The sequence below is a fragment of the Daldinia caldariorum genome (assembly GCF_022478825.1).
Source record: "Daldinia caldariorum strain CBS 122874 unplaced genomic scaffold F4812scaffold_4, whole genome shotgun sequence".
Taxonomy (NCBI): domain Eukaryota; kingdom Fungi; phylum Ascomycota; class Sordariomycetes; order Xylariales; family Hypoxylaceae; genus Daldinia; species Daldinia caldariorum.
This window is the reverse complement of record NW_025953040.1, coordinates 911511-937752: the sequence shown is the minus strand read 5'-3', so window position 1 is coordinate 937752 and position 26242 is coordinate 911511. Positions and strand designations below refer to the sequence as shown.

The 26242-nt window shown below is 46.3% G+C and overlaps 11 protein-coding genes across 11 annotated transcripts; 6 read left to right on the top strand and 5 right to left on the bottom strand.

Moving 5' to 3' along the window:
- Positions 1-316: 316 nt before the first annotated feature.
- Positions 317-1672, bottom strand: F4812DRAFT_450289 (NAD(P)-binding protein; the record flags this gene model as incomplete). The annotated part of the gene is made up of 5 exons (XM_047936076.1): positions 317-435; positions 525-720; positions 796-958; positions 1021-1237; positions 1312-1672. 5 exons carry the CDS (start codon positions 1670-1672, stop codon positions 317-319), a joined length of 1056 nt encoding a protein of 351 aa, XP_047792204.1.
- Positions 1673-3703: 2031 nt separating this feature from the next.
- F4812DRAFT_306026 (signal recognition particle protein) lies at positions 3704-5803 on the bottom strand. The gene is made up of 2 exons (XM_047931274.1): positions 5423-5803; positions 3704-5329 (listed from the first exon to the last, which is right to left on the bottom strand). The coding sequence occupies exons 1-2, from the start codon at positions 5498-5500 to the stop codon at positions 3860-3862; spliced, it is 1548 nt and encodes a 515-aa protein (XP_047792203.1). The 5' UTR covers positions 5501-5803; the 3' UTR covers positions 3704-3859.
- F4812DRAFT_420726 (NAD(P)-binding protein) lies at positions 5622-7330 on the top strand. The gene has a single exon (XM_047933479.1). The coding sequence runs from the start codon at positions 6269-6271 to the stop codon at positions 7241-7243; it is 975 nt and encodes a 324-aa protein (XP_047792202.1). The 5' UTR covers positions 5622-6268; the 3' UTR covers positions 7244-7330.
- Positions 7331-8979: 1649 nt separating this feature from the next.
- On the top strand, positions 8980-10367 carry F4812DRAFT_306015 (GPR1/FUN34/yaaH family-domain-containing protein). Its single transcript, XM_047931273.1, has 5 exons — positions 8980-9222; positions 9273-9352; positions 9418-9492; positions 9591-9984; positions 10042-10367. The coding sequence occupies exons 1-5, from the start codon at positions 9121-9123 to the stop codon at positions 10207-10209; spliced, it is 819 nt and encodes a 272-aa protein (XP_047792201.1). The 5' UTR covers positions 8980-9120; the 3' UTR covers positions 10210-10367.
- A 1058-nt stretch (positions 10368-11425) lies between these two features.
- On the top strand, positions 11426-12490 carry F4812DRAFT_457288 (uncharacterized protein; the record flags this gene model as incomplete). Its single annotated transcript, XM_047937146.1, has 2 exons — positions 11426-11596; positions 11717-12490. 2 exons carry the CDS (start codon positions 11426-11428, stop codon positions 12488-12490), a joined length of 945 nt encoding a protein of 314 aa, XP_047792200.1.
- Positions 12491-13802: 1312 nt separating this feature from the next.
- Positions 13803-16088, top strand: F4812DRAFT_420719 (putative sugar transporter). Its single transcript, XM_047933478.1, has 8 exons — positions 13803-13945; positions 14007-14035; positions 14096-14194; positions 14275-14941; positions 14991-15132; positions 15192-15288; positions 15339-15555; positions 15626-16088. Exons 1-8 carry the CDS (start codon positions 13879-13881, stop codon positions 15823-15825), a joined length of 1518 nt encoding a protein of 505 aa, XP_047792199.1. The 5' UTR covers positions 13803-13878; the 3' UTR covers positions 15826-16088.
- Positions 16089-16301: 213 nt separating this feature from the next.
- Positions 16302-16924, top strand: F4812DRAFT_420717 (uncharacterized protein; the record flags this gene model as incomplete). The annotated part of the gene is made up of 1 exon (XM_047933477.1): positions 16302-16924. A coding segment is annotated over exon 1 (347 nt), but the record flags the coding sequence as incomplete, so codon positions are not given.
- Positions 16925-17706: 782 nt separating this feature from the next.
- Positions 17707-19018, bottom strand: F4812DRAFT_420716 (Metalloprotease). Its single transcript, XM_047933476.1, has 4 exons — positions 18687-19018; positions 18421-18629; positions 18052-18360; positions 17707-17989 (listed from the first exon to the last, which is right to left on the bottom strand). The coding sequence occupies exons 1-4, from the start codon at positions 18948-18950 to the stop codon at positions 17917-17919; spliced, it is 855 nt and encodes a 284-aa protein (XP_047792197.1). The 5' UTR covers positions 18951-19018; the 3' UTR covers positions 17707-17916.
- Positions 19019-20429: 1411 nt separating this feature from the next.
- On the bottom strand, positions 20430-21655 carry F4812DRAFT_420712 (HotDog domain-containing protein). Its single transcript, XM_047933475.1, has one exon. It carries the CDS (start codon positions 21538-21540, stop codon positions 20977-20979), a length of 564 nt encoding a protein of 187 aa, XP_047792196.1. The 5' UTR covers positions 21541-21655; the 3' UTR covers positions 20430-20976.
- A 1153-nt stretch (positions 21656-22808) lies between these two features.
- Positions 22809-24323, top strand: F4812DRAFT_469927 (ankyrin repeat-containing domain protein; the record flags this gene model as incomplete). The annotated part of the gene is made up of 2 exons (XM_047938922.1): positions 22809-23675; positions 23724-24323. The coding sequence occupies 2 exons, from the start codon at positions 22809-22811 to the stop codon at positions 24321-24323; spliced, it is 1467 nt and encodes a 488-aa protein (XP_047792195.1).
- Positions 24221-26213, bottom strand: F4812DRAFT_305852 (aldo-keto reductase). The gene is made up of 9 exons (XM_047931272.1): positions 25748-26213; positions 25590-25666; positions 25508-25528; positions 25360-25424; positions 25212-25302; positions 25070-25157; positions 24875-25013; positions 24778-24819; positions 24221-24712 (listed from the first exon to the last, which is right to left on the bottom strand). The coding sequence occupies exons 1-9, from the start codon at positions 25996-25998 to the stop codon at positions 24473-24475; spliced, it is 1014 nt and encodes a 337-aa protein (XP_047792194.1). The 5' UTR covers positions 25999-26213; the 3' UTR covers positions 24221-24472.
- Between the last annotated feature and the right edge of the window lie 29 nt (positions 26214-26242).

Sequence of the window (26242 nt, the reverse complement as noted above, 5' to 3'; positions counted from 1 at the left end):
GAATGTTTTAGAATTAGGTACCTCTGAGCGAAGCCTCCCTGTTAAGAGACGTGGTACCTGCAGTGTGCACCCCAGGGTCCACACAGCACTATTGAGTTAAGGTTTTAGGGTAGATTACGGTGTATGCAATAAATAATATAGCGGCCCCGCCTCCGTAGGTCTGGACCCCTAACCATCAACGATATACAAACAAGTCCATGGAGAGATATCATCCATCCGTCGTCGAGTCGTTAACGCGTAAAAACTAATGTACACAAAATCTATACCAACGGATCTAGGCCTGATTCATTTCACGTCTAACCACTTTTTTTGGTTTCTACCACGCCGTGTGGCCGCCGTCGATAACTAAGTTGTTGCCGGTCATGAAACTACTAGCGTTGCTGAGAAGGAACAAGGCGGCGCCCTTGAACTCGGTCGTCTCCGCCAGTCGGCCCACTACAAGAAATCCGCGTTAGGTATCACCTTAGGTACCTGGTACTCAGGAACATTATATACTCCAAAGATGAAAAGGGGGGTTTACTCACTCATATTCTCCCTTTCCCAAGTTTCACGCAGACCCGGAACTTCTTCGAAATTCTTCCGAACCATCGGCGTCAAGATGTGACCAGGACTGATGCAGTTCACCCGGATACCGCCCGTGCCATCTTTTCGGATCGGGGACCACTCCATAGCAAGGTTGCGAGCTAACTGGATGACAGCAGCCTTTGACGAGTTATATACCTGTGTTGCAAGTTAGTTAGTTAGTTAGTAGGTATCATGAGCTGGTAAAGGGGGAGAGAGCCGAAAGCTACGCACGGGTGACAAAAGTCCTTTGTTGGCGACAATACCGGACATGCTGGCTATAAAACACATGCTGCCGTGGATCTTGTACTTGAACATCTGGCGGGCCGCGCTCGTGGCCGTCATCATCACGCCTGTATAGTTTATATCCATCATTCGATTTACCTCATCTCTCGTCCTAGGGTAGTAGCAGCATTAGTAAGTACATCCTTTATGCCGTATTTCGTATTTAAAACATACCATTCCCCAGCAGGAGATAGATGCTGGACACCAGCCGCCGCGATCACGCCGTCCAAGCGTTCGTGCTTATCTGCGATTTCTGCGATAGTTCGGTCGAGCCCATCCGCATCTTGTACGTCTTGCTGCGTATAATGAAGAGAGCCGCCGAATTTGTCGGCTCGTCGTGCTGCTTCGGCCCAACCCTCGTCGGCCTCCGGTTCGCGATCGAAACAGTACACTGTAATTTGTTCGGTGTAAGCAAACTAAATTCGTGGGGGGTTATGACGCCAAGATGCGTCAATGCAAACATACCCTTCCCTCCCGTTTCCGCGAGCGCCTCCGCCAATGATAATCCAAGGCCCCGTGCGCCTCCTGTCACGATAAACACTTTGCCGCCAAGGTCGAAATCTGCAAGCCGCTTCTGGCCGATATTCTCGCTTGGGTTCGGCGCAATTCCCACGGTAGGATTTTCCCTCGACTCGGGCGGTTTAGGGATGGTATCGGTTCTCCGGTTGAATTCGGCCATGGTGGATGAAGTTGGAGCGGTCGATGTCGGTTTCGACGAATGTATTTGTCTAAGTTGCGTTATAGGGGTAATAGTGGAGGTAGCTTTCGCAAAAGTAGACGATGCGCCGGGGCATCGTCTGCTAAGAGCTCTTGCGCAAAGAGACATGGTCGGTTTTTATACGTTGTTTTTTTCCGAGCTCGTAAGCAAATTGCATAAAATGAAAAAAAATTGAAGGCTAGTTGGTGTCCTCAAAAACAAGACTAGGGGCTGCGGGAAGCTGATATATAATGGGGTACTGATCTTACGGCGAACAGTAAACGGATGAGGCTGTGCGCCCACGGGAACGTGCAGTGATCGTAGCCATCCTGATGCTGGCCTTTCTGATAAAGGCATCATAAGCGTAATAGAATGAAAGCCTTCTTTCGTAAATTCTTCGCCATTCCAAAATGGACCCAAACTCCCGTTGCTTCGTCGAGCAGCTAGACCTGCAGGGAGTGTGTCTCAGCCAATAATCGTCGGTACTACAGTATAGAGGATTGAACCAGGTGGCTCCCCCACGGACTTCGCGTCAAGACAAAGACGCAGATCTGACGTCTGACAAGAGGGGAAGCGTGGAATTCTGTTCAAGTTCTTGAAATCCCATCGTACCGGATCCATTTTGATTTGCTCCCGTTTCATGGTTCGCATGGACTTAACTGCTGGACCCAACAAGCTGGGGCTTATCCGATGTACAAGCGCTCATATACAAGAAACTATGGAAGTATATGTCACTGATGTTAAGCCGGAAACGATGCCGACTCTCTTTTGATTGCCCAAGATCCCGTGTCAGATAGATCCCTACAGCTGGTAGAGCTTCTCAGCCTATCACAAAACCACATCGTTTGACTGTCTGGTGGAGAAGCGCTCCAATAAGGAAGCGATTTTCAGCAACTGATTCTCTTATGTCCCAGCTACACGTTTTTGACAGGGGTCGAAAAATGCAACGGCATTCACCGGAACAAATGCTCCTCTTGGGCGCCGCCATGAGTAACAATTTAACAATTTTTCTAGTTACTGACACTGGAACTTAGCTTAAGGTAGTTACCTAGGGCAAGTTTACAGATGTGTATGGCTAAGAATACGATATTAAATGTGTACCTGAGAATTAATATTTACAGTCTCCGATAAAATAAGTAAATGTTTATAACGTTTGACTTGTAGTGGTTTGTAGTTGTACCTAGAGTTAATGAAAGCCAAGGCCTCATAACTCAGCGTAGGATAATCAGTTACCAAACATATCATTTTACTGTACTATAGTAAGTTGTTAGGCACTATCCCCTTTTTTGTCGGCCTTACATCACTAGGGGGAACCTATGTTATCAAGACTCATTTTATTACCCACGATGACTTCAAACTTGTGCTTATTATTTTAGGGAGTTTCCCTTTTCCCGCCCCCGCTATTCCATGGGGAAAACCCCCCGACCCGCCTATTAAGGTTACCTACCTGGTATGGATGTAAGTGACTAGATTCAACAATTCTCCGAGCTTGGCAAAACCTTACATCATGGGGCTCTACATAATCTCCACAGTCCATACTTTTACAATTGTGACTTCAAAGGAATACGTGTGCTTTTGGAGGGAGGTTCGGTAAAGCGGATTTAGTCCAGATATCTGTATTCGACGATCAATTATTAGTTACAGCTGCAACATGCCCAATTATAATAGTGTACCTACAGTAAGATATGGATTTTTTAGTAGTATGATAGTGTCTAAGTGGGAACAGCTAGAATACCAGGACCTGTACAAGATAGGCTTCCGGAACTGAAATTTCAAGATGATAAACTCGAGATTTTGGTACAATTTCCTGTCAAGGAGAGGAGCGTACAACGACGGTGAACACTAAAAGAGTGAACACTAAAAGACAAAACCCTATAAATTTATGCGCGTGCTTTTGTAAGTACCTAAGGTAAAAGATCAAGTTATTAGAAACAGGGGGCCATGGCCGCCACGCGTTATGTAGGTATCTAAGATATCCTATGCGATATGAAATCGAGTATATCATTACAAATCGTATGAAGTTCCTCCAAAGCCAACACTGCACTGAATACGATTGTCGCTAGTTTTGGTTGAGACACAATGGGGCAAATCTGTAGTAATTATACACGGTTTTAAGCTCGAGAAGACGAAGCGGACAAGAGGATTGAAAGACAGGGCACTTCGGGGCGTCCGAAAGACAAGTTGCCAATAAAAACAACCTTCGTATTGATATCATTAGTTTAGTTTTACCTCCCAACGCCGTGCAATGCCCACGTCATGAATCGACACCGTACCGATAATGCGATCATGGTATTGAATTGTCCATTCCTATCCGTGTTACCGCCTGCCGCCCCGGCCGCCACCCATCATGCCGCCCATGCCCATACTTTCCATCATCTTCTGCATATCCATACCGCCCGGTAAGCCGCCTCCACCTCCGCCAAACATTTTAGCAAGGCTCGCCATGTCCGGCATGCCACCCGCGCCACCCATGCTTTGCAATCGCTTCTGCATAGCAGCCATCTGCTGCGCTTTATTTCCTCCTCCCATCGCCTGCTGTGCCCTCTGCATGTTCTTCATGCTTCCGCCCATCTTCTTAGCCATGCCTGCCATCATGCGCTGCTGCGTGAGTAAGTCTTCAACTTCTCGGACGGAGACGCCGCTTCCGCGAGCCACCCGCGTCATACGCGTCGGCTGCTCGATGAACATCTTGCCGTCGCTGTCGAGCTCTTTCTCGGTCATGCTATCGCATATGTAGATCATCCGTTTCAACCGGGCGCTCGACTCGTCGTCGTCCATACCTGCCATTCCCGGGAGATTGGACATACCGGGAATCATGCCGGCCATCTTCGATAGAGGCCCCATCTTCATAATGTTGCTCAGCTGATCTCGGAGATCCCGTACTGTGAAGATACCTTCGGTTATGTGCTTGATCGTCTCCTTCTGGTCGAGCTTCAGAGACTGGACATGCTCCACTAATCCTGCCATATCACCCATACCCAGAAGCTTATTTACGAATTGCTGCGGGGCGAAACGTTCGAGATCCAACATGTGTTCTCCCGTGCCGATGAAGACAATGGGCGTATGTGTTGCTGCAACGGCAGAAATAGCACCACCTCCGCTCGCGTGGCCATCCGTCTTGGTGATTATGATAGCTCCGAAATCTGCTGCATCTTTGAAAGCCTTGGCCTGGGCTTCGGCTTGCTGACCAATCGAGGCGTCAAGAACCATGATAGTCTCGTCGGGCTTAACAGCTTCTTGAATGTCTACCATCTCCTGGAACAGTGCTGATTCTTGTCGGTGACGTCCAGAAGTATCCACAATGATAACCTCGAATCGTTCCTTTTTGAACTTCTCTACTCCCTCCTTGGCAACTTTCGCCGGGTCTGTCTCGGTTAATGAACCATAGTATGGAATCTTGGCCTTAGTTGCGTTCTGCTTTAGTTGATCGAAGGCACCGGCTCGGAAGGTATCGGCACAGACCAAGCATGCGCGAAAGCCTCTCGCTTGGTAATGTCGTGCTAGTTTCGTACATGTGGTTGTCTTTCCGGCACCTTGTAAACCGACGAACATGATAACATTCGACTTGCCTTTCTTAGGCTTGAAAGGTTCGGCGTGGGGGTCGACGAGCTTGACCAGCTCATCGAAAACGGCTTTTTGGATTAATCGTTTCTTGTTCACCCCGGGCGGCAGGTCCTTAAAGTTGACCGTAGAACTGATTGAATTCTTTAGTTTGCTGACAAGTCGCACGTTAACATCGGCTTCGAGTAGGGCGCCGGAGATCTCGTTCAGCATGGCTTTGAAGGCCTACGATGCAAGTCAGCGAACTGGCCTTTTGCCCCCCCATTAGATCTCATTGCGGGGTGCGAGGCCATGGCGAAATAGCGGAATAGCGCATACCTTTTCATCAAGATTCGGTGCGCGAGTAACATCGTGCAAGGCACCGCTGATGCGGCGACCGAGATCTTGAAGAACCATGACGGTGGTAGATAATGTCGGCTACGAGGCCGTAAAAATATGTCGAGATGTCGAGATGGCGTAGGAGTGGTGAATATAGTACGGATGTAGAATTGATGTAAGGATTGACACATTGAAGCTTAGCACCGATTTGCACTAAACTCTTTTGACCAACCGGGCAGCTGGGAAGCCAATCGAGTGGTCGCTGGACCCACACAACCTATCTTGCAGCCGTGGGGACGAGAGAGCCATTTCGGAAGATAAGCTTTTCCGTTTGCGTATTTCCCCTCCTGCCGAAACTGGACTTTTGGAACTTTTTACAAACTCAAAACCCCAATTGACGAGATTTTATGGAGTTTATGGAGTTTATGGAGTTTACAACTACCTAACATTAGCCATCTCAGGTTGTCAGACAAGTAAACGTCTCAATTAATCGGAGTTCGTATTCATCCGAATTTGTCCCAGTAACACCAAGTATATGACAAATCTTATAAAACGTTTACCCTTGTTAGTCTAGAGAATACTGAATATGCTAATATTTCATACTCACCCTTACCGGCGTTAAGAACCATTACGTCCGGTTAAGACAACATAGAGCGATGACTAGGTAGAAAATGCTCCCCAGCCATGTCCATCCCTATCGTAGTCTTAGGTACTGATATAAGGGTATCTTTACCCGTCAAAAGGTAGGATCTTTTTATACGAGCAACAGGTTCACTAGACACATCCAAACTCTTAAATACCATAACAGATACCACTTTTTTTAACACTCGAGATTCAAACCGCAATATGCCAGTGTTCGACGAGACAGCGACCAGTGAACAGGTCATAGAGGCCTTCGCCTCCCGGATCAAGGGTCGTACGTTCGTCATCACGGGAGCCGGTCACCCTAGTATTGGAAGCCAAATGGCCGTATCAATCGCGAAAGGTGCTCCAGCTCATATTCTCATCGCGTCACGCACTGGCAAGAAGGTCGACCCAGTGCTAGCGAAGATCGCCCAGATCGACAGTTCTATCAAGACAACCTTTGTGCAAGTTGACTTGACCGATCATGAGTCTGTGAGGCGAGCGGCTAAGGAGATCCTAGCTGCCGCACCTAAAATCGACGTCCTCATTAATAGCGCCGGTGTGATGGCCGTTAAGGATTATACTGTGGACAAGCAGGGCATTGAACTGCAGCTATCAGCGAATCATGTTGGCCATTTCTTGCTGACGAACCTTCTCGCGCCTGCCCTGATCGCCGCTGGTTCCGAGCCCCTTGGAGCGCGGGTCGTCAATCTTACTAGCTCTGGCTATCTTATTACCCCATTCCGCTTCGACGACTGGAACTACTCGAATGGTAAAACCTACGATTTTTGGACTGGATATGGTCAAGCAAAGACCGCGAATATCCTATTCAGCTATGGCCTTCATAAACGACTTAGCAGTCGCGGCGTGACGTCGACGGCTACTCATCCTGGCTACAACAACGACACGGAGCTAGGAAGCCATGTAACTCCGGAGGACTACGCCACGATACCTGAAATTGTAAAGCGAAATACGGGTAAAGACTTTGTGTGGGAATCTCCGCGGTCCAAGACGTATACGCAGATTGCCGCTACGTCGCTTATTGCGGCTCTAGACCCTGAGATCCCCGCCAAGTCACCTGCCTACTTGATGAACAGCCAGATTCACGAGGCTGCCCCACACGCCACAGACCCCGAGAGCGTTGAAAAGCTATGGAAACTAAGCGAAGAGCTTGTCGGGCAGAAGTTTGAGTACTGATTAGTTGGGTGCCCAACTTCCTAAGGGGTAGCTTGTTTAGAATACCTCCAAAGCCCAAGTCGAGGCATAAATGAAAATATACTCAACCAACAACCGTTCAGTCATGTGTGTAACTTCCCCGGATCTTTCTCTTTGATGTCTCGGAAAGACGTGAGTTCTAGTTTCCGGTTAATTAACCTTCGTAACACTGCGTCTGGGGACTGCACGCACTCAATACCCCCGTCCGGCAAATCTACCATTTCCCGGACGCGCTTCTCTTAAGCGCCACCGGCTAATTTAGGTAGGCACTCAAACAGGGCTAGTTATACTAAAATTCTTTATTATTCTCTTCGGCTATATTGATCGTACCTAATTATAAACGAGCATTGGTTCAGGATCGCGTGATTCTGAAAGTAGGTGGATACCTAAGTTCTGAAAAGAGTACGAGCCAATACCTTAAGAACAATATGAATCTCTACTGGAGTTTATGAGATCTATATCAGAATTTAAATATGAGTATAGGTCAAGTACCTAGGTAATCCATGTCATTGATTAAAGTGATCGATACGGTACCTGGTAGAATATTTCGACCTACCTATATAAGGGCGATGGATGTAACAATTAATTCGCCTCATAGCACCCTGCCTCTACCCCAACGCATTGATGATGTGCTTTTCTCATCACTTACTCCAATTTTCCCTTCTACTCGGCGTCGTAATAGTTCTTGATTTTGGAAAGATAAGAAATGAAAATACGACAAGAATGGAACGACAGATGCCTAACACGTGAAAAACGTTGGGAATATCATACACTATGATAACAGATGATGCATTCAATGAAACTATAACCGTTATCAATATTAGCGTAGTATATTGCTCAGCCACAGCGAGATATCGCAATGCCTCCTTGAACTCGTCGTCAATAGCTGACTTAGGGGTTAGTCAGTCCCTGACTTCCTGATTTGTAACTAATAGTATTCCAAAAACAGGGCTATAGCTGAAAAGATAAATCTATATTGTAACTGAGTAAGGAAATAAGGTAGGTAGGTAGAGGTAGTCTTCAATGCATACGACTCTTCGGAATGTTACCTAACGAGATTTCTTCATATGGACACCGATGTTAACGAAGCACCCAGCCATTCGATAACTGGGAGCCAGTAAGCCTCTGCTTGTGATTGATTTTACCTAGGTTATCAAATAAATCTATACTTTGGTGAAGACCCTAGTTGACTTCTGGAAAGTCCTCTCAGAGAGGAATTGCCGCCGAGATAATTGTATTTCAACCGCGTGTTGTTTGTAGTGATGGCTCAAATGTTTCTCTCTCGGTCGATTTTATCTCCTTCCGCGTCTATAAAAGATACAACGACCAATTGGGTAATATTTACATTATATTCGATTAAATGAGCTGGGGACCAAGTGACAGGCGTTCTACACGTAAATAGGCTTGTCAACTGCTTTTTATAGCCAGGCCCCGCACCGGAGTTGTATCCATTGCTCGCACATTCGGAGGTAGGTTTTGTCTTGGCTTCGGCAGAGACTTACACAACCGCACGCGATATCTACCTGTATCGAGACGCACCGCGGAACCCATATAGTGGCTAAGCGCTACTCGACATTTAATTGGGTAGAAGCGAGACGTGCCGGCAGTTATGGTAGTTCAGACGGACGAGCATGTGGTAAAAGCAATATAGCTTGGATACGTTCTAGCCTAATCGAATCTGGGGTAAATAAATAGTCCAGGGACTATTAAAGGATAGGGTATTATCTGCTCCAAAGTTTTGCGTGGCCTTAGGGTAGCTAAACAAAATTCAGATTGTCGTTTGGATACAGCGTCTAACTTACCTCCTTTTTCTTCATTTCCCTAATCCGGCCACAATTGGACTAAAAATCGATCTCAAGATGACAACCAGAGTGAATACCGTCCTAAACCACTCTGACGAGGAGAAGGGGTTGAACCGGTCGGACACGAGTGTGACAATGCCACCGGAGCTATTCGAGAAGGTAAGTCGCAAGATACTAGGTCCGGCACTTCGTCATGCTCACAGCGCTAGCTCTATCTCACTCCCAAGGTCCCCCAGGTGGGCGACTACAACAAGCGATTCGCTAATCCGACACCTCTCGGCATCGTTGGGTAAGCCTTACGTATACCCGGCGACGGGCATGTGGAAGAACCTACTAATCTAATTCAACAACCAGATTTGTGATCTCGACTTATACCTTTTCGATAACATTGATGGGCTGGGGAGGAGCTCAAGGAGCAACACCTGTGGTGTAAGTGTTCCTTTCCTATGCCTCTTTCCTCATCTATCACTCCTTCTGGGATGCATCTCGTCTGTTCCCCACGGCTAAGTTGTCTAACCAATAACCAGGGGCATATTCTTCTTCGTCGGGCCTGTGCTACTGCTGGTCTCCATGGTCTTCGAATGGATCATGGGGAACTTCTTTCCAATGATGGCCATGGGCCTATACGCCGTCTTCTGGTTGTCATTCGGTATGCTAAATCTACCCACGCTGCAACTCGGAGAGCCGTACGCGACAACCGGTGACCCGACAGGCCAGATGTCACCCGAGTACAACTCCGTTATTGGGATATACCTCGTCGTATGGGGCTTTGCTCTATTTACCTTCTTCCTCTTCACGCTCAAGGTCAACGCTGTGTTTGCCGTGATCTTTGCCTGTGCTACCTCTGCGGTTTGGATCTTGTCCAGTGCGTACTTCAGGCTCGCGGCGGGCAACTATGAGACAGCCGCAAGTTTACAGAAGGTCCGTCCTGTGTTGTGCAAGTGAAACAGAGCGGTGTTAACTAACTTATAAACATAGGCTGGTGGAGCTCTACTATTCGTAGTGGCGACATTGGGTTGGTACATGTGCATCGTGATCATGGCGGGAGAGATGCGCATTACGGTGAACCTCCCCCTCGGTGACCTCACGCGGTTTTGGCCGCGCACGGATGTAGACCTAGCGGAAGCAGCTGCACATCGCGACTAAAGAAAGAATGCAACAATGAAGACCGAAGCTAAGCATACTTTAAGTATTACAGTTATTATATGGCAAATGCGTTATACACAAGTCATTAAATGTCTCTTGAGATACTTACTGTATTTACCTTGCTGTCTCGTTTACGGAGGTTGGGCCTGTTTCGTTGCTGTATGAATACTTAATCTAGACTCTTATGATAAGATGGAATAAACGAGAGAGAGTTGAGATGGGAAAAGGAGCATACCTACATAACCCCGAAAGAAACGGTCTTATCCCCGACTGGTGAATTCCGTAAATACCTACACTAAATCTCTAGCTAGCTACCTACCTGCCTAAGGTACCTAGGTTACAGGTTCTAGGTAGGGAATAGGAAGTAGTGACAGAAGAGTTGCCACCCTTATTTTTAGGTAACCAGCGCCGATTCCGCCGAGCTAAGAGACTAGTCGAAAGCTACTATTTTCGGGGACTGTCGGAGCTTCCGAATAGGAAGAAGTCGCTGTTTCTTTTTGTCTCCGGCCCGGACAGCAGGGCTCCTCACCTTCATAATATCGATAGATCCGGTCCGGGGTCGCACGCCCTTGCATAAATGAATTAGAAGTTTCTGGGCAATGAGCTTTGAGGATTTTAACCGGTTAAAACCCCCATTTTAGGCAGCACTTTCGGATATCGTAAGTTGGGATAGTTCAGCTACCCACTATATTGTTTGAAAATAGTCAATAGTAGTTCGAATCAAGGCTTTATGCATACCTCACTTCACGGAATGATGTGCAAGACGCGTTTCAAAGAACCTGGCCATCGTAAAATAAGGTTGAAGTTATATATACTGCGCCCCCTTTCAATAGAACACAAGTAACCCTATTCAGCATGGTGTTTGATACCCTATCCTATCTTAGTGGTGCTGCATACCTAAAATACCTCGAATAGAAATACGGAATGATGACTTGGCAAAAAGATCAGAGCTGAAAAGTTGATCAATAATACGTATACTTGAAGGTCTTTACGGTTTAACTCAACGTCAGGTTACTACTATATCTGTCTGGTATGTACATGTATACTGGCAGGGAGGCTTAGTGAGTAGGACGCGATCATGATCCCTACTAGGTGACGTTCATCCCTAGCATCATACCATCTAGAGATAGTATAAGGTAAATACCTAACCTGACGCGCCTGTATGATGATCAATGTTTCTCGCTTGGGTACACCGTCCCACGAGTACAGCTTCAATATGTCGACTAAATCGTTGATCCTCTGCTTTCTTGCGCCTCTAGTAGTGGGCTTCAATCTCAGTGTTCCCGCTCCCACTGGTCCTTTTGGCGTTGGAACAACTGTACTGGAGATAACCGACTACTCACGCTTAGACCCGTCCGCTCCGACTTCTCAGCCACGGAAGCTCGCCGTATCTCTATTTTATCCAATCGATGGGGGTTCCAAAGATACGAAGTCTTGCAAGAAAAAGAGGCAATGTACGCGCGCAGTACAGCTGCCGCCTCACACGGCCGCTGCTTTTGAAACCTAGGTGGGAGTTCCGAACGGGTTCCTTCACAACATAATCACCCAGGCCTGTCTGGATGCGCCCGTTACCCAGTCTCTTTACCCGCTTCTACTCTTCAACCCGGCTATGGGTGTCACAAGACTGGAATACAGCGATACTCTGATTGAAATTGCGTCCTACGGCTACACTTTGGCGTCCGTGGATCATCCGTATGAGTCAAGCATCGTCGAATATTCCGCCGGAAGCGTCGTTTACGGACTTGAGTTTGATGCGTCTCCCTCGGCCCTTGCGAAATTGATCGACACCCGCACAGCCGACTTGAAATCGGTGTTAGATGCCTTTTCCAATTCGACAGTGACGGACAAGATCCCTGGATACAGTCCCGTTACCAAGTTCAAGACCGACAAAGTGGGAGTTTTCGGCCACTCTCTCGGCGGAGCTACCGCGCTACAAGTTATGATAAACGATATGCGCTTCGCTGCCGGCGCGAATGTCGACAGTAGCTTTGGGGGCGAGCAGCAGCATATCGGCACGGAAGCGCCCTTCATGATCGTGGCCGCGAAAGGGCACAATCGCACATCTGATGAGAGTTGGAATAACGCTTGGAAGAATCTTCGAGGGTTCAAACGCCAAGCCACCGTAAAGGGAACCGTGCATAATTCCTTCACTGATGTTGGGCTCCTGACTCCAATGTTAGAAGGCGGCGTTCCCAGCAACGCTACGGCGTCTATAGGCACTATCGACGACGCAAGAGTCATAGCTACCTATTCAGAGAGCACTGTTGACAAGCTTCTTTAAGCGATCGCTTGACGGGGAGAATGATGGTCTTCTTGATGGTGTTGAGGCGGAAGAATGGCGTGAAGTTTCTTTTGAGCAGTGATTTTTGCACATATATTATCTTTCGTCAACACTGCTCAAGGTATTATGAAAAATTGCTGAGTAGTAAAGGCTGTAGAGAGAGAGCCTGCATAAATAACTAAGATACAATAATACTGTCTGGATACTATCCTTCAAATAGGCACCACCTTATGATATCTATCGTGTGCCATTTCGATATGGGCGCATATCGTGATAAGGAGGTCATAAATGCGGGCCATTCCACAGTTGCTCAGCAACTCTATCTGATAACGTGAAACTTACAGGAACTTCACCATACCGAGAGAATACTTGACTGACTGTAGGATAGGTCTGGAAAGAGACTGAATAATGGTCTTGGAAATCATTGTCTAAGGTACCTAGTAAGTTGCGCGTTTCAGCTTCTATTTACTTAAACGTAGAAACGCAAACCGAAGCTACAGGTTTAAGCCATAGCTTTTGTATTAGACACCTTGTGTGAAGACATCTAGACGCTTTATAAGAAGTATTTGTGGGTTTCAAAGTTGTCTTTGTGGGGGTTCGGTCCCAGGCTTTGATGTCTCGGTATCTATTGACATTTACCGAGATATGAATAACAAATTTTATACTACAAATGTGGCTTCAAGTGCCGTGCTTTCTTTCCCCTGCGAACACAGCAAAGCTAAGAACTATAGCAGTGACCTTTCCCGGGTTTCTGCCTTTAGTCAGAAACTTTCACATGTAAATGCGACGTAGACCCAAAAGTCTGGGGGGTTTTGCATAAGCGATCAGCTTTGAGTTCCACTTTGCAGCTTCTTCTGATCCAAGGCGGCACGAATTGTGGCCCAAAGGTTGAGCAATATTTTCGGGTTGTCCTGTAATAAGTTAAAAACCAACAACCGGCTACGGCTCCCTTAAATACTCCACAGGACTATCTCCAGTCTATGTCGAAGTTGTTTTAGATGCGGTGAAGGGGAAATACCCACTCACTTTGATAAGCTCCCCCCCTTTTCCGCTAACCTATTTGACAGCTGTACTAGCTCCACATCGTCTAGACCGCAGCCCTGGAGCCGACGGGTTACAAAAACGGACATCCGGACACACGCCAAGGCCGGGGTCGCGTTAGGTGTAGCCGGCGTCGGCGTGTGCAAGCTCAAGGATCGCTTTCGGGGTTACCCAGTTTGGAACACCCGTCCCAACACTCGTGCTTGAGGGCCGCAATAGAAATATGCCGGGCTATAGCTAACACTGGTGTACGATTTCTTCGTCTCGTAAAGCTGCTTTTGAATGTGACTGTCTTGACTCTTTTATCCCTTACTTGATAGGTGCCTAGGTAGTTATCGTTGGCCAAGATGATACGACAAAAGAGCCGAATTTACGGCAATAGGCTGATCGCCATGATCACGCTTGTCGATGCGTGTAAGGAAATCAAATGTATCTATCTGAATCCTCCAGACCTTTGCTGATAGCTGTGACTTAGTATCGTCATGTTGGTTTGGTTATGATCAGGCGAGTTTATTGGATCCTGAGACCTTACTATGCGACATGGCCTGTTCTGACTTGGCGTAGGGTGTATTTGCCGGCGTTCTCGTTTCGGAGGACTTCAAAGAGCAGTTCCCTCAGGTGCTTGATGCAAACATATCAGGCATCACCTCCAGTTGCTTCTTCGTAAGCGTTACCTTGTCCTTTCGTCTCCTATATGGCTCAGCCTAGTCTCTAGCCATGCAAGATGGACTGAACTCGTACAGATTGGAGCTTTCATAGGGTCAATAGCGGCCTTTGTGTTGGGTGATAGACTTGGGAGGAGGAAAACCATTGCCTGGGGGTTGCTTTGCAACTTCGTGGGAGCAATTCTCCAATTCCTGGCGTGGCATCTACCCCAGATGATTATCGGGCGCTTGATAAATGGTTTTGGAATCGGGTTGACATCGACTTCTACTCCAGTTTTCCTATCCGAATGTGCGAAATCACATCACCGAGGCAAACTAGTCGTCATCGGTACCGCGTCTAACGTCACCATGTTTTCGCTGGCAAATTGGATCGCTTACGCCTTGTACAATCAGGATGGGCCTTTTCAATGGCGATTTCCTCTTGCCTTCCAACTCGTTTTCTTCTTCATGATAGCGCCGCTTCTGATCTTGGTGCCGGAATCACCGAGGTGGCTATTATTAGCTGGCAAGAATGAGAGTGCCCTAGAGGTACTTAGTCGACTCTCTGGGAAGGATATTCCAATGGATGATGTTGCTGTTGTGAGCGAATTTCGCTCTATCAAATCCGCTATTGAGCTCGAGAGAGAAGACCGTCCGCCGATAATAGACGTCCTGTGCTTCCGCGATAAGACGCATAACTTCCGGCGCCTGATACTTTCTTGCGGCACGCAGTTTATGCAACAATTCAGTGGAATAAATGCGTTAGGTTTGGCGCTCTCCCTTGCGGGTTTAGACTCTTCTAATACTCTTGATAGGATTTTATCTTCCCACACTATTGACACAGCATGTTGGTTTCAACGAAGAAATGAGTCGGCTTATTACTGCTATCAATGGTACAGTCTATTCAGTCTCGGCATTTGGAAGTGTGATCATCATTGATAAACTCGGTCGACGCAAGTATGTGTCTTTGGGCACTTATTCGAGAGAAAGACAAGAAACAGCTAACAGATGAATAGGATGCTACTGTACGGCTCTTTCATGATGGGAATATGTCATCTGATTGCCTCCTTAACTCTCAGATCGAGTGAACTTGATGAGTCCAGGAGAAAGCTTGTTAGGCTCACATACTCTGGCATTATGAACCGCGCTAACTATGGAATCAGATGGGAAATGTAACTACCGCGATGTTCATCGTATTTCATACGTTCTTCGGACTTACCTGGGCTTGTGTGCCGTGGGTCTACAGTGCCGAACTATCTTCATTAGGTTGGCGAACACGAGGCGCTGGAGCTGCAACAGCAACGAACTGGCTCTTCGGTTTCGTGGTAACTCAATTCACAAAAGTCGGCATTGATAGTCTTAATTGGGCGTTCTATCTGAGTGAGTTATTTCATTTGAGAAGCCGGAATTTCCTATAGAAACTTCAAAGACTTTGCTGACCACAGGGTAGTATTTGCCGTGTTTTGTTTCTCCTATTTTCCGATAGTACTTTTGTTTTACCCTGAAACATCAAATCGTACCCTGGAAGATATGGATCATATGTTTTTACAAAATCCATCTATATTTGTTCTGGGTAAGCCGGAAATGACTCAGAGCAGACGACCGGGAAGTTTCGCTGTGGCGGAAGCTGAACGCATTGCAAGAGGATGATGAATAGTTTTTATCTGAAAGGGACAGATGGCAAGTTCTGAGTATATTGTATCATGGCTTAGCGTATAGATAGACCTTAGCATGGCTACCTGGTACGTTAAGTAAACACAATGAAGTCGTATTACCTGAACTTATTAGCACATAAAATCTGGCATATTCAAGAGCGATACATAATCCTCAAATGTCTGGAAATTTCCAGAAACGCACAAGCACCGTAGATACAACGAACGGAGCGTTGGGTGTTATATATTAATCTCCATTCCTACATCAATAACTCCGACGTACAACCGTGATATAACTCGGCTATAGGGAAGAACCAATCATATATGTGTCTAGCTGTGGTTGTGGTAACGACGTGGAATTTAGCCGAAAAGTAAAGGGGTGCCTTGAGACGTCAGTAACGATATTGGCGGAGTACTGACTGAAGTATATAAGCCAGGTGACGACATTGACACCTATCATGAATACTGAGTTCTCTATCGCCAACTTGAAGCAAAAGTCAAACATACGAACTACGAACTGCCCCCTTAATCCTTCGAATAAAGTCCGTGTACAAAACTACCAGGGGGTACTACCTCAAGCCCTGACCATGCGAACTATATCGTACATGCGAGTCTTTTCTCTTATAGCGTTATCGCGATTTGCTGGCACGCGACCTCTAAACCACTACGAAGGGTTGTCAGAAACATACATACAAGTCCTCGGTTCGAATATGGTAGCAAATGACACTGCAGCCGCTGTGCCTTCTCCTGCAACATCTTCCTCGACTTCAGAGGGCACCGACTCGTCATGCAAGCCGTTCAAAATGCCGGCAACGCCTCCCCACTGTCTCATGATGTCTGGCGAGCTGGTCTGTCACGGTTATTCGTTATACTGCAGATACCCTACAGATTGGGGGGTTGGATATGAATCTGTAGGGGAATGCTGGACTTGTAAATAAGCCGATTGTCAATTAAAAAAGAAATGCGGGTAGATGGAGTGAGGTTGGACTTCTGGCTAGGATATGAGAAATAAGATTTGCTTCCGACGTTGAAGAAGAGATAGCAAGACTCCGTTCGCAGAATCAAATGAGAGAGACCGACCAACTGGTGGATACGACGAATTTGGAGTTACTGGTGCATTAGTAGCGATTTAAAGCAGCATTGTCAATCAATATAATTGTTATGAAGGACAACCTTACACCAGTCCAAGCATATAAACCACATCCCACAGACAATTGAGATTGACATCATTTCTAGGTGAAGTGTTAAACTCTCTCTGAACCTTGCCATTTAATTATTTCGGAGCTTGACACGCCTGTATTTCTTCAGCTGTGTTTGAAAAGGCACGTTATGGTCTAGTGGATCGTGTACCTTGATGGTCCTTGCAGGCATTGCTACATGTACAATACCCACCAGTTCCTACAACCATTGAAACGACTGTAAAATGTCAGATCTAAACGTGGGGAAATGTAACAGGGCGTTTGAGCCGCGAATAGCTTACTGCAACGTCTTTTTGTTTTATACTTCAAGTCCCGCATCGAGAAAGCTTTTAAGGTTCTGTAGATGCTTGATATTTAAACATATTCCCGTCCACTATGAGATACTAACACAGCCTGTCATTTTATAGCGGCTAAATTTAGTAATGATAGGTAGTGGTACGAGCAAGCTGACCTAGACCAAAATCAAAGAGATTCAACTTGGTAACAGCCTATTGAATCTAGAAAATTGTATAAGTTGATTTGGGGGGTGGAAAAGGGGGAGGGAGGCTGCTGTCACTCATCGTCACTTGGGTTCACTTGTTTCTTATTTAATAGGGAATATAACTAATGTTTGAGCACTTTGGATATAGGATATTACGACGGGACAGATACACGTTGAATACCTCCTTTGAAGGCAATTGTCAAAGATGATTTGCAGATAACCCAGGAAGGTTTCAACAATATATTATGCTAACATACAATCGAATATTAGCGCCTACATTAGCTGCTCCCCATTACTCTTGCGGGACACTTCATTTCCCCGTGAGAACTCCCCTCTAGCATTGGACTGGATTCTTTGGAGGCATTTAGATGTTTACAACCCAAAATCCCCAATTGAATTCACATCACTTCTATGAGCGATAAGTAGACCAAGAACTGTACATGCGGTCCTCCTGCCCAGCAGTGAACTCCTCGTAGCAAGCGCTATATTAAGAGTTAATAACATTCTCATGCTTATAGATGGGTACGAATTTAAATAAACTCACTCGTCAGAGTAGTCCATGTAGTTGTGAATAGGGTCAACACCACCACCAGGGCAACTGTCTCGGCCCACGGGGCAGCCCGACGATGCACTGCGTTGAGCTGGAGTGTCGTCAACAGAGTCTCCAGCACCGTTGCAACCGCCCTGGAACGTATGATAGAGATTCATCCAGTGCCCAACCTCGTGAACAGCTGTACCACCGAGGTTGTAAGGCGCAGCATCTCCTCCGGGGACAGATTGAGCTAGGATAGTGCAGCCATCTAAGTAGAAATCGGTTGACCCTTCGGCGAAGTTGCCCGGGAAGTAGCAATATCTGTTAAGGATCTTAGTGACTTCAAGTGTATAAGACAGGAGTATCAAGGCGGGGCCTTACCCGAGCAATCCGCCGCCGAGATCGCCGAGGAAATAAATATTGAGATCAGAGTATGTGCCCTTTCGCAGTGCCCTCTTCATTGTTATCTCGTCTCCATCGGCGGCCCAGTTACTGTTGACGGTCCAATCCGTATCTACTAGGTTGAACGTGATTCCATGTGCACCGTAGTCAGCGTTCATAACGTCCAATTGGTCGTCAATCATTTGTTGCTGCATAGTAATTAGCAAGTGAAATGTTCTGAACCGGGTTATATCTCCAATACTCACAGTAAGGTAGCCATCTGCGAGCGACGTAGAAGACGCCACAACGTGGAAGTACGTGTTCACGCTGAACGATCGAAGAGCCCGTAACTCGCCCTTAGCACGCATGGTTCGCTCATTTGCAAGCAGAGCCTGTGAGGCGGCGATTTGGGCTTCAGTAGGCTCGGGGGTACCGCAAAGCCTTGTGGAGTTTCCATCTCGTGGAAATACATAGTGAGCACCAGCCGTGGAGGCCAGTAGAGCTGCAGCAGCAACAGATTTGAACAACATTTTATACAAAATAGCTAAGGCTAGTATTCAGTTAATGAATGTTGGTGGTATATATAGTTGGTATAGAAGCAATAGTATATGAACGAGACGTTAGCTGCGAGCTCCTGAGGGTATTTTATAGTCGTTCACACAAAACCACGCATAGGTATTTACTCCTCCTTAACGACCTCTCCATATCTATCTAGGTCCCGCGCAAAGCTACTAGTCAATCATTCACCTGCCTAATTCGCGCCACCACGTATCTCCTAGACTTTTTCTTTTCTTATGCAGAGATTTCTGTAATACGAAATCGCTTGCTCGTTACGTGACTCGCACTTAGCCAATCGGCCACCACCCTCTAGAATCTGACAGCATAGTTAGTCGAAGTCTACCTCACGGCGTAGGATACGGTAGTTGGCATATTCAGCTTTAGAGCTCATTCAAGGCTTGAAGATCGGCGGTCTCGACTGTAGGAAAGCGTTACTCGGAAGAGTAGGTTACCACTAGAGGTGCTCAGAGTGATACTGAACCATCTATAAGGAGAAGCTGGAAGAACCCCTGCAATGCGCACCTGACAGTCGTCACTATAATCAATATATTTTCACCCTTCGTCCTATCAGCTCATGTACCGGAGGTAGTACGTATAGGGTTAGGTGTGGTAAGCTCGTAGATATTTGAGCGGCGCTACCCGTTAGGACCGACCACGGCTGCTTGGCAAAGGGACTCTGATTAGAAGCGAGTGCAGTAAGCTATCAAAAGTCCCTAGGCAAGTCTGTGACGGTAGTATTGTCAACCCACTCAAGCTTCCCCGAATGCAGAATGCTATAACTTCCCTTCCTGTCACTCATCAACTAGTGAGGATTTGCGACCGCCCAATTGCCGCCAAGATCTATATTAATGTAAGTCACCGGTTGCGTTGCAGAAGATAAGCTCGATAGCACAGCTAACACAAACCTGACCGCTTGCCTGTTACGGCTGTCACATAGAACTGTTACCCTGGCTGCGGGACCAGCTGATGTGATCAATTTACATGGCAAGTATACGTAAACCAACTGCCATATAATAATTCTTAGATATCTTGAAAGGGTGATAAGAGGTTGGGCAGATATTTTACTAGCTTCAAGAGATGATGATAAGAGGTACCTATATCTCGTATGGTACTCTCTCTCCATGCGATGCCAAGCTGCCAAGAACTGCAACGTTTAAATTAGCATGTGCGCATTATCGTGGAAAATTCGATGTGCCGTTTACATACCTACCTGTAATATGGCTCGTACGAGCTTGGTCTTGCATAAAAAGGTTTTTTTTTTCTATCAATATCTAGCAGATTGCTCCTGAGAAGGTCTCCAACATCGTTCGCTGATAGGTAACGTAGTAAGTCACAGGATTACCTGTACTGATCATAATGCTGGAAAGTCCGTCCAAGCAGTTAAAGATTCTTGGTGATATCATCGTAGAACCATAGTAGTCGTTTATCACTTTAGGAATATTATATTAAGGACATTAAAGAGTCTCCAGGTTTAACTTTTTATCAACTCATAAGGATAAAGTAGGTACCTAACTTATTATGCCATAGTTAATGACTGTCCTACTTTGGGGATAAAAGCTTGAGTACAAGTAGGTAGTACCAATTAGTATGAGCTTATATACTTATTTTTATTATCTTGAGTATAAAGTATCTAAGTAAATTAAGTAAAAAATATTGGATTGCACTGCAAGTAGGATCAATATTATGGTGGGAGGTGATTGCCATTGCGGGTTGCGGGTCGCACTTCGGAGAACTACCCACATTAAATCCCGAGCGCCACCCGGACCATCCGGACTATCCCCATATATGTGGCTTGTTGTCTACCTCCTTCGCTAGAAATGGTATGACGTGCATCTTAGAATGTTGCACTTTCTCGGAATAGATATCTCGTTGTTAAGATGGCTTAGGTACATCCGATATATAATCGAATCCCTCGCAAATCGCAAACACAACGACGACTCATAATTTAATGGCTATAATCTAAAGAGGTATCATCACTCTAGAGGTATCGTTACTCTATTATAAAACGCTCTTGATGGCGAGGAATAAAGCCTCGGCACGAGCTAACACAATCCCATTACTGTCTTCAATCCATGCCTCTGCGAGAAACTTCCGACCCTCCAGCTTTATGATTTTGGTTTGGGCTAGAATGGTTGCGCATGTAGGAACAGGTTTAAAGAATTTCGTGTTCAGATACGCCGTCATATAAGGCACTTCCGGCGTATGTCCCCGTTTCTGGTTGAGGGAGATGAGAAAACCCATGACTTCATCGAGAATCGTAACGACGATGCCCCCATGGCAAACGCCCGCGTGCCCGGCCAAGCCGGGACCTAGCGTCAAAAAAGCCTTGCCGGAATTGACGCGGTCCGTGGGCGAAGGAGGCTCCTCGTAGACTTGTAACATGGCCATGATTGTAGTTTGTGACTTGAGAGTCTCGGAGTATAATGAATCTTCGCCATTTAGCTTCTGTAGCCGACATTCTGGTGATTGGGTGATAATTCTTGAGCCGCGAAGGTGTCGGGCGCACCATGGGATGGAGGTGAAGTGTCCATGGTCAGATCTCCTATCTAGGGTGTCGGCCATGTGGTAAAGGAGCAAATTATAAGTGGTATTACTTTGTAGTAATTAAGGTATGTACCTGGGTTTTCATTGGAAGGTGATTGAGTGACATTCTGCTCGAGCCTCGAGACATTTCGAGCTTTGAATGTCAGGGGTCAGAGGTTAACCACGTGATTAGGTACCTCTTTCTATTGAATGTAATTGTACCGGATACATGGCCCATGCACCTACATCCATGGATGTGGCTTGTGGTACTGGTACTTGCTGACAGGTGACAGAATACACTGACACTTGCCAAGGTGCTACTACAGCTTCTTGGATAGGTACAGACGATGAGGTCCTCGTGAATGTATTCAGTACCTAAACATATAAAATATCTGTCACGTAAAGTGAAAGGAGATCTTAGAGGTAATATAACGGTTGATTAAGAAGGAAAAAGAGATCTAGGCTAGTAGTTTACAGGAGATCGTTTTATATATAGCTCAGCTGATTAGTCATAGTGGGATCTCTTCGAGATCGCCACATACTTGTGACGAACCTACACTCAGGTCCGTTAGAGTGTAGTGCCGATGGGTCTTGATTTTCAGGTAAACAGTAGCGATACGAGTCAAGTGTCAAATAAACGTTGAAGTGTCCGTCAGGAAGGCTTGGAGTCCTTCCCCTTATATGGGTTAGATATAAGACTTAGATTGATAGCTAATGAGCTTTGAAAATGAATGACTAGTTACATGAGAAACGTTCGATAGTTATATGAAATGCCTCTTCTACTTCCTGTTGCTATCGTTCATAGCATTTCTATGTGATCTGGTGGGATCTGGTGGGATCTGGTTGATCTGGTCAAGATCACACAAGATCACACAAGATCACCCAGATCACTACCCTCCATGAGGTTATTCCAAGATTTATCCGTACCAAGGGGTATTGAGACCCCGCTCCAGGCCTGAACGTGATCTCCTCGGCTGTTGGTTCGTAACATATTATTAGCTTTCTTCTAGAACCTTGCGATAAATTCGCTCTAAGTTGAACCGGCAATAGAGGTCTTTATCGCATAGCGATATATGAGCTTCTGAAAACCAGTTGCCGAAGGCGCTTATCGGCGCTCCATTGGGCTTGCCGTACTGGAGATATGGCTCTGCTTCACACCGTATTTCAACTAGGGGCAGATGTCGATCATATGTACGGCATCACTGTTCGATGTGGAATGTGTGGCTTTAGATTTCCTGAGACACCTCTAACCCTTGCGATTTCCCATCAGCAAATCAATATCGTCGAGGTATTGCTCAGCAAATACCATGCCAATGCCAGACGTCAAGACCTTGGGGGGGTCTTGGCTACTTGAGTGTGCTCTTGATCCTACGATCAAACAAGAGAACAAGGTTTATCTTATGGACTTGCTACTTCTCCACGGATCAGAACACGACCACAACCGCTACTACAGAGAAACCCTTCGTTGCAGCTCCATCATAAGGGTATTTCATGATGACCACATACCATCTAGGGTTCTAGAAAAACTTATCAGTACGAGTTCTGACCTCAACTATCCTTTCGTTTCCTTCCATCCAGAAGGGTCAGAATCCTGTGTTCGGCGAATGTATCACACTAGGACAAGAAGATTTACGAGCGAACAAGTGGAAAAGCTGAAGATTATGAGAGATGCGACACTTTCCGTACGCAAAAGTCATTTGACGACTCCTGAGGCGATTCGCTTCCGATCCCTTTCCGACCTTCTAAGACTCCGAGGCATTGCCCACCCATACCTTTCTATAACGCAGCACAAACAGATGTTAGAAATTGAATTGCTGGACTATCCAGCGATAAATGACTGGGAACCCTTTCATGGGTCAACTGTTTGGTCGCTAGCGGTAAATCAGGTCAATGAATATATTCGACTTTGGCTTGACCATGAATCTAACAATAAGGAGGTCGAAGGTATATTGTCGGTGCTACAGATGGTCCTAGACGCAGGAGCTGATCCTCGTCGAAGTCATGAGGTCCAAAAGAAGCACACACATAACACCTACTCTGGCTTCCGCGGAAGTGGGTACTACAATTGGAAAACACCGCTCTCCTGTCTTTGCGCGACATGGACCCATCTGATCCCTAAAGTTGGTGAAGTTGTCGATTTTCTAGTGCAGGCTGGTGAGCCTATAGACGCCCAAGTAAGCATTATACGAAACCGACGATGATTCTGAGCTAACTTTCAGCAGGATATGGGAGGATTAACCGCGTTGCATTTTGCTTCGAAATACATACACCCGGATCTAGTTGAGAAATTCATCAGCTATGGCGCCAATGTAAACATAGTTAATACGAAAGGCATCTCAGCTCTTCATTTTGCCAGCAGGTGCGACTTCCCCGAATGTGGATCAGAAAGTTTTGGTTTGATACAGAGACGATCACGAGTTGTTCGAACCCTACTTGCGCACGGGGCAGATCCATCTGCTGTGGATGAAAATGGGTTTACTCCCTTACACTATGCTTGCAAGAATGGGTTGCTCGAGGTCGTGTCACTTCTTATCGCCGACCCGAGAGTGGACGTAAACGCAGTAACACACGAGTTGGGAACAGCGTTACATTATCTTCCGTACCAGCGCAAGTTTCGCGGAAGCTGGAGAAACAGTCCACCATTTGAGGGCAAGGTAAAAATTGTGAAGATCTTAATAAATGCAGGGGCCGATGTGAGAGCTCGAGATGGGGATAACTGGATGCCAATCGTGCATGCCCGAAGATATGGGTTTTCTGAACTGGTGGAAGCTCTCTTGGCTAATGGAGGGGACGACGGCTTTGGACTGGGCGAAGTTACTTGAATCTTGAAGTTGGGTACCGTGGTACCTAGGTACGCTGCGCAGTTAAAGCTTTGAATATAAGAATATAGCAACAATTAGAGTCATATCATATTATTGCCCTCCATATGGCGTCTTAAGATAGACGTATGAGACCATGACGATACTCAATTTCAACCCCAGGGTGCGCAATCCTCCACTGGTTGATCCCTTCCTTCATCGAAAATGTCGAAACCGATATGCCGGCTGGGGCCAAGAAAGCGAAGAGGGCCCCGTTCTAAAGAAAGACGATCGACGGTGGCGAAAAGATCATCAGGAAGTCTTTCAAGCTGCAGATTCTGCTTCATATGTTCCTTATTAATAGATTTAGGAACGACTGCTATTCCCCTCTGCACAGCCCAAGACAAGCAGACCTGTGATATAGTAAGGTAGGAAGTTAGACACTTGGCAGCTGTTGGTAAGAACAGAAAGACGCTACCTGTGCGGGTGTCATGTTACACTTAGTTGCAACGTCTATGATCTAGATAAGTGTTAGTAAAAGCTTAATTAAAGAAACAACAACCCGTGGTACATACCTTTTGGTCTTCTGTTGGAAATGGTTCGTCAGGATTCCCTCGAACCAGGGATATCGGACGGCCACCAAGGGGTTGATGAGCTATGATCAGGACGCCATGCTGGGCCGCAAACCCGTGGAGCTCATGCTGTGGAAGATATCTGGAAATGAGACCCTATTAGAGATATGACTATAAGATAGATTCTTCCTATCGTACGGATGAATTTCTGCTTGGATGACTGCCGGGGTAATCTTTGCAATCTCGAGAATCCTTTTGGTCTTGAGAATGTTGAAGTTGAACAATCCTATCGCGCTAACTTAGTTACTACGAAGACATGCGTGCTTCATTCTTTGCCCACCGATCGAGTGTGCCTTCCCAGAGGCGACAAGCTTTTCCATTGCTTGCCATGTCTCCGGATAACGTTTGGAAAGGTCATAGTCAATGACAGGCTGTTCCATCTTATGAGCGACTAGACGTAGAGAATTCGTTGCAAGATGGTACATTACCTTTCCGTTACCGCTCGAGTGTCTTATTGTCTTGTTATTCTCACCAGCCTTATAGGCATGAGGGACTTTGGTATCGCTTCGTGTTAGCACTCAGATTCATGACGTGAACTTGGGGCGATGGGGTGATGGGTTCGATTCAGTTACATACAATGCATCAGATATAGGTCAACTATGCTCATGACATAATTTAGTTTAGGGCATCACATTGGGAAATCAGAGCATTTTAATACCATAATATAGTTGCAGGTCCTTAAGCGATTCATCTAAAGCTGTTTCAAAATCCGCAGGGTCATGCCATATCTGTGCGCTAGAAGCTCTGTCAGTGAGACTAATAAACTAAGTACGTAGGTACATCTACTTGTGATTTAAGATTTAAACGTTAGCATACAGTTTAGACGTCACAAAGATGTTCTGCCTAGGAATACCACTTTCTCTAATGGCTTCGCCGATTTCCTTCCCGTTGCCGTAGGCATGCGCGCCATCAATATGCCGATAACCCTGTGCCAAAGCCAGTTTGATGGCATCTTTAACTAAAGAATTCCCGTACTCGCCTTGGAAGGTTCCAAGGCCAACAGCAGGAATCTTCCGGCCATTGTTCGGAATGAAGTCGTTTGGAAGGTCCATGATAGCAGGCATCATACTAGGAACTTGACTTAAAGATTCCTGTTAGTGAATTTCGAAGCTGCTCTCCTTTGGGGTGATGAGGAGGTAACTTATAAAGGCGTCGTAGGTGTAAGCCACAATACTAACTGGTCGTGAGGGGAACAGTGCTTGATACGACACGTGTGTACAGTATGTTAAAACAGTAAGTAAGTCAAAGATGCACCCAATATTAGGCGCGCAACTCAGAGTTGCTCAAAATAGCTCAAAAAGCACGTAAATC

Bases quoted from the DNA above. Each gene is read 5' to 3' on its own strand.
- F4812DRAFT_420726 (XM_047933479.1), top strand. From the start codon at position 6,269: ATGCCAGTGTTCGACGAGACAGCGACCAGTGAACAGGTCATAGAGGCC.
- F4812DRAFT_305852 (XM_047931272.1), bottom strand. From the start codon at position 25,998: ATGATGCCTGCTATCATGGACCTTCCAAACGACTTCATTCCGAACAAT. The intron at 24,820-24,874 runs GTATGTACCACG...ACACTTATCTAG, and splicing joins TTCCAACAGAAGACCAAAAG to ATCATAGACGTTGCAACTAA. The intron at 24,713-24,777 runs GTAGCGTCTTTC...ACTATATCACAG, and splicing joins GTAACATGACACCCGCACAG to GTCTGCTTGTCTTGGGCTGT.
- F4812DRAFT_420712 (XM_047933475.1), bottom strand. From the start codon at position 21,540: ATGGCCGACACCCTAGATAGGAGATCTGACCATGGACACTTCACCTCC.
- F4812DRAFT_420719 (XM_047933478.1), top strand. From the start codon at position 13,879: ATGATACGACAAAAGAGCCGAATTTACGGCAATAGGCTGATCGCCATG. The intron at 14,942-14,990 runs GTTTGGCGCTCT...TACTCTTGATAG, and splicing joins CAGTGGAATAAATGCGTTAG to GATTTTATCTTCCCACACTA. The intron at 15,556-15,625 runs GTGAGTTATTTC...ACCACAGGGTAG, and splicing joins TAATTGGGCGTTCTATCTGA to TATTTGCCGTGTTTTGTTTC.
- F4812DRAFT_306015 (XM_047931273.1), top strand. From the start codon at position 9,121: ATGACAACCAGAGTGAATACCGTCCTAAACCACTCTGACGAGGAGAAG. The intron at 9,223-9,272 runs GTAAGTCGCAAG...TCACAGCGCTAG, and splicing joins CACCGGAGCTATTCGAGAAG to CTCTATCTCACTCCCAAGGT. The intron at 9,985-10,041 runs GTCCGTCCTGTG...TTATAAACATAG, and splicing joins CAGCCGCAAGTTTACAGAAG to GCTGGTGGAGCTCTACTATT.
- F4812DRAFT_420716 (XM_047933476.1), bottom strand. From the start codon at position 18,950: ATGTTGTTCAAATCTGTTGCTGCTGCAGCTCTACTGGCCTCCACGGCT. The intron at 18,361-18,420 runs GTAAGGCCCCGC...GATCCTTAACAG, and splicing joins CTCGGCGGCGGATTGCTCGG to ATATTGCTACTTCCCGGGCA. The intron at 17,990-18,051 runs GTGAGTTTATTT...CTCTTAATATAG, and splicing joins TACATGGACTACTCTGACGA to CGCTTGCTACGAGGAGTTCA.
- F4812DRAFT_306026 (XM_047931274.1), bottom strand. From the start codon at position 5,500: ATGGTTCTTCAAGATCTCGGTCGCCGCATCAGCGGTGCCTTGCACGAT. The intron at 5,330-5,422 runs GTATGCGCTATT...CTTGCATCGTAG, and splicing joins CACCGAATCTTGATGAAAAG to GCCTTCAAAGCCATGCTGAA.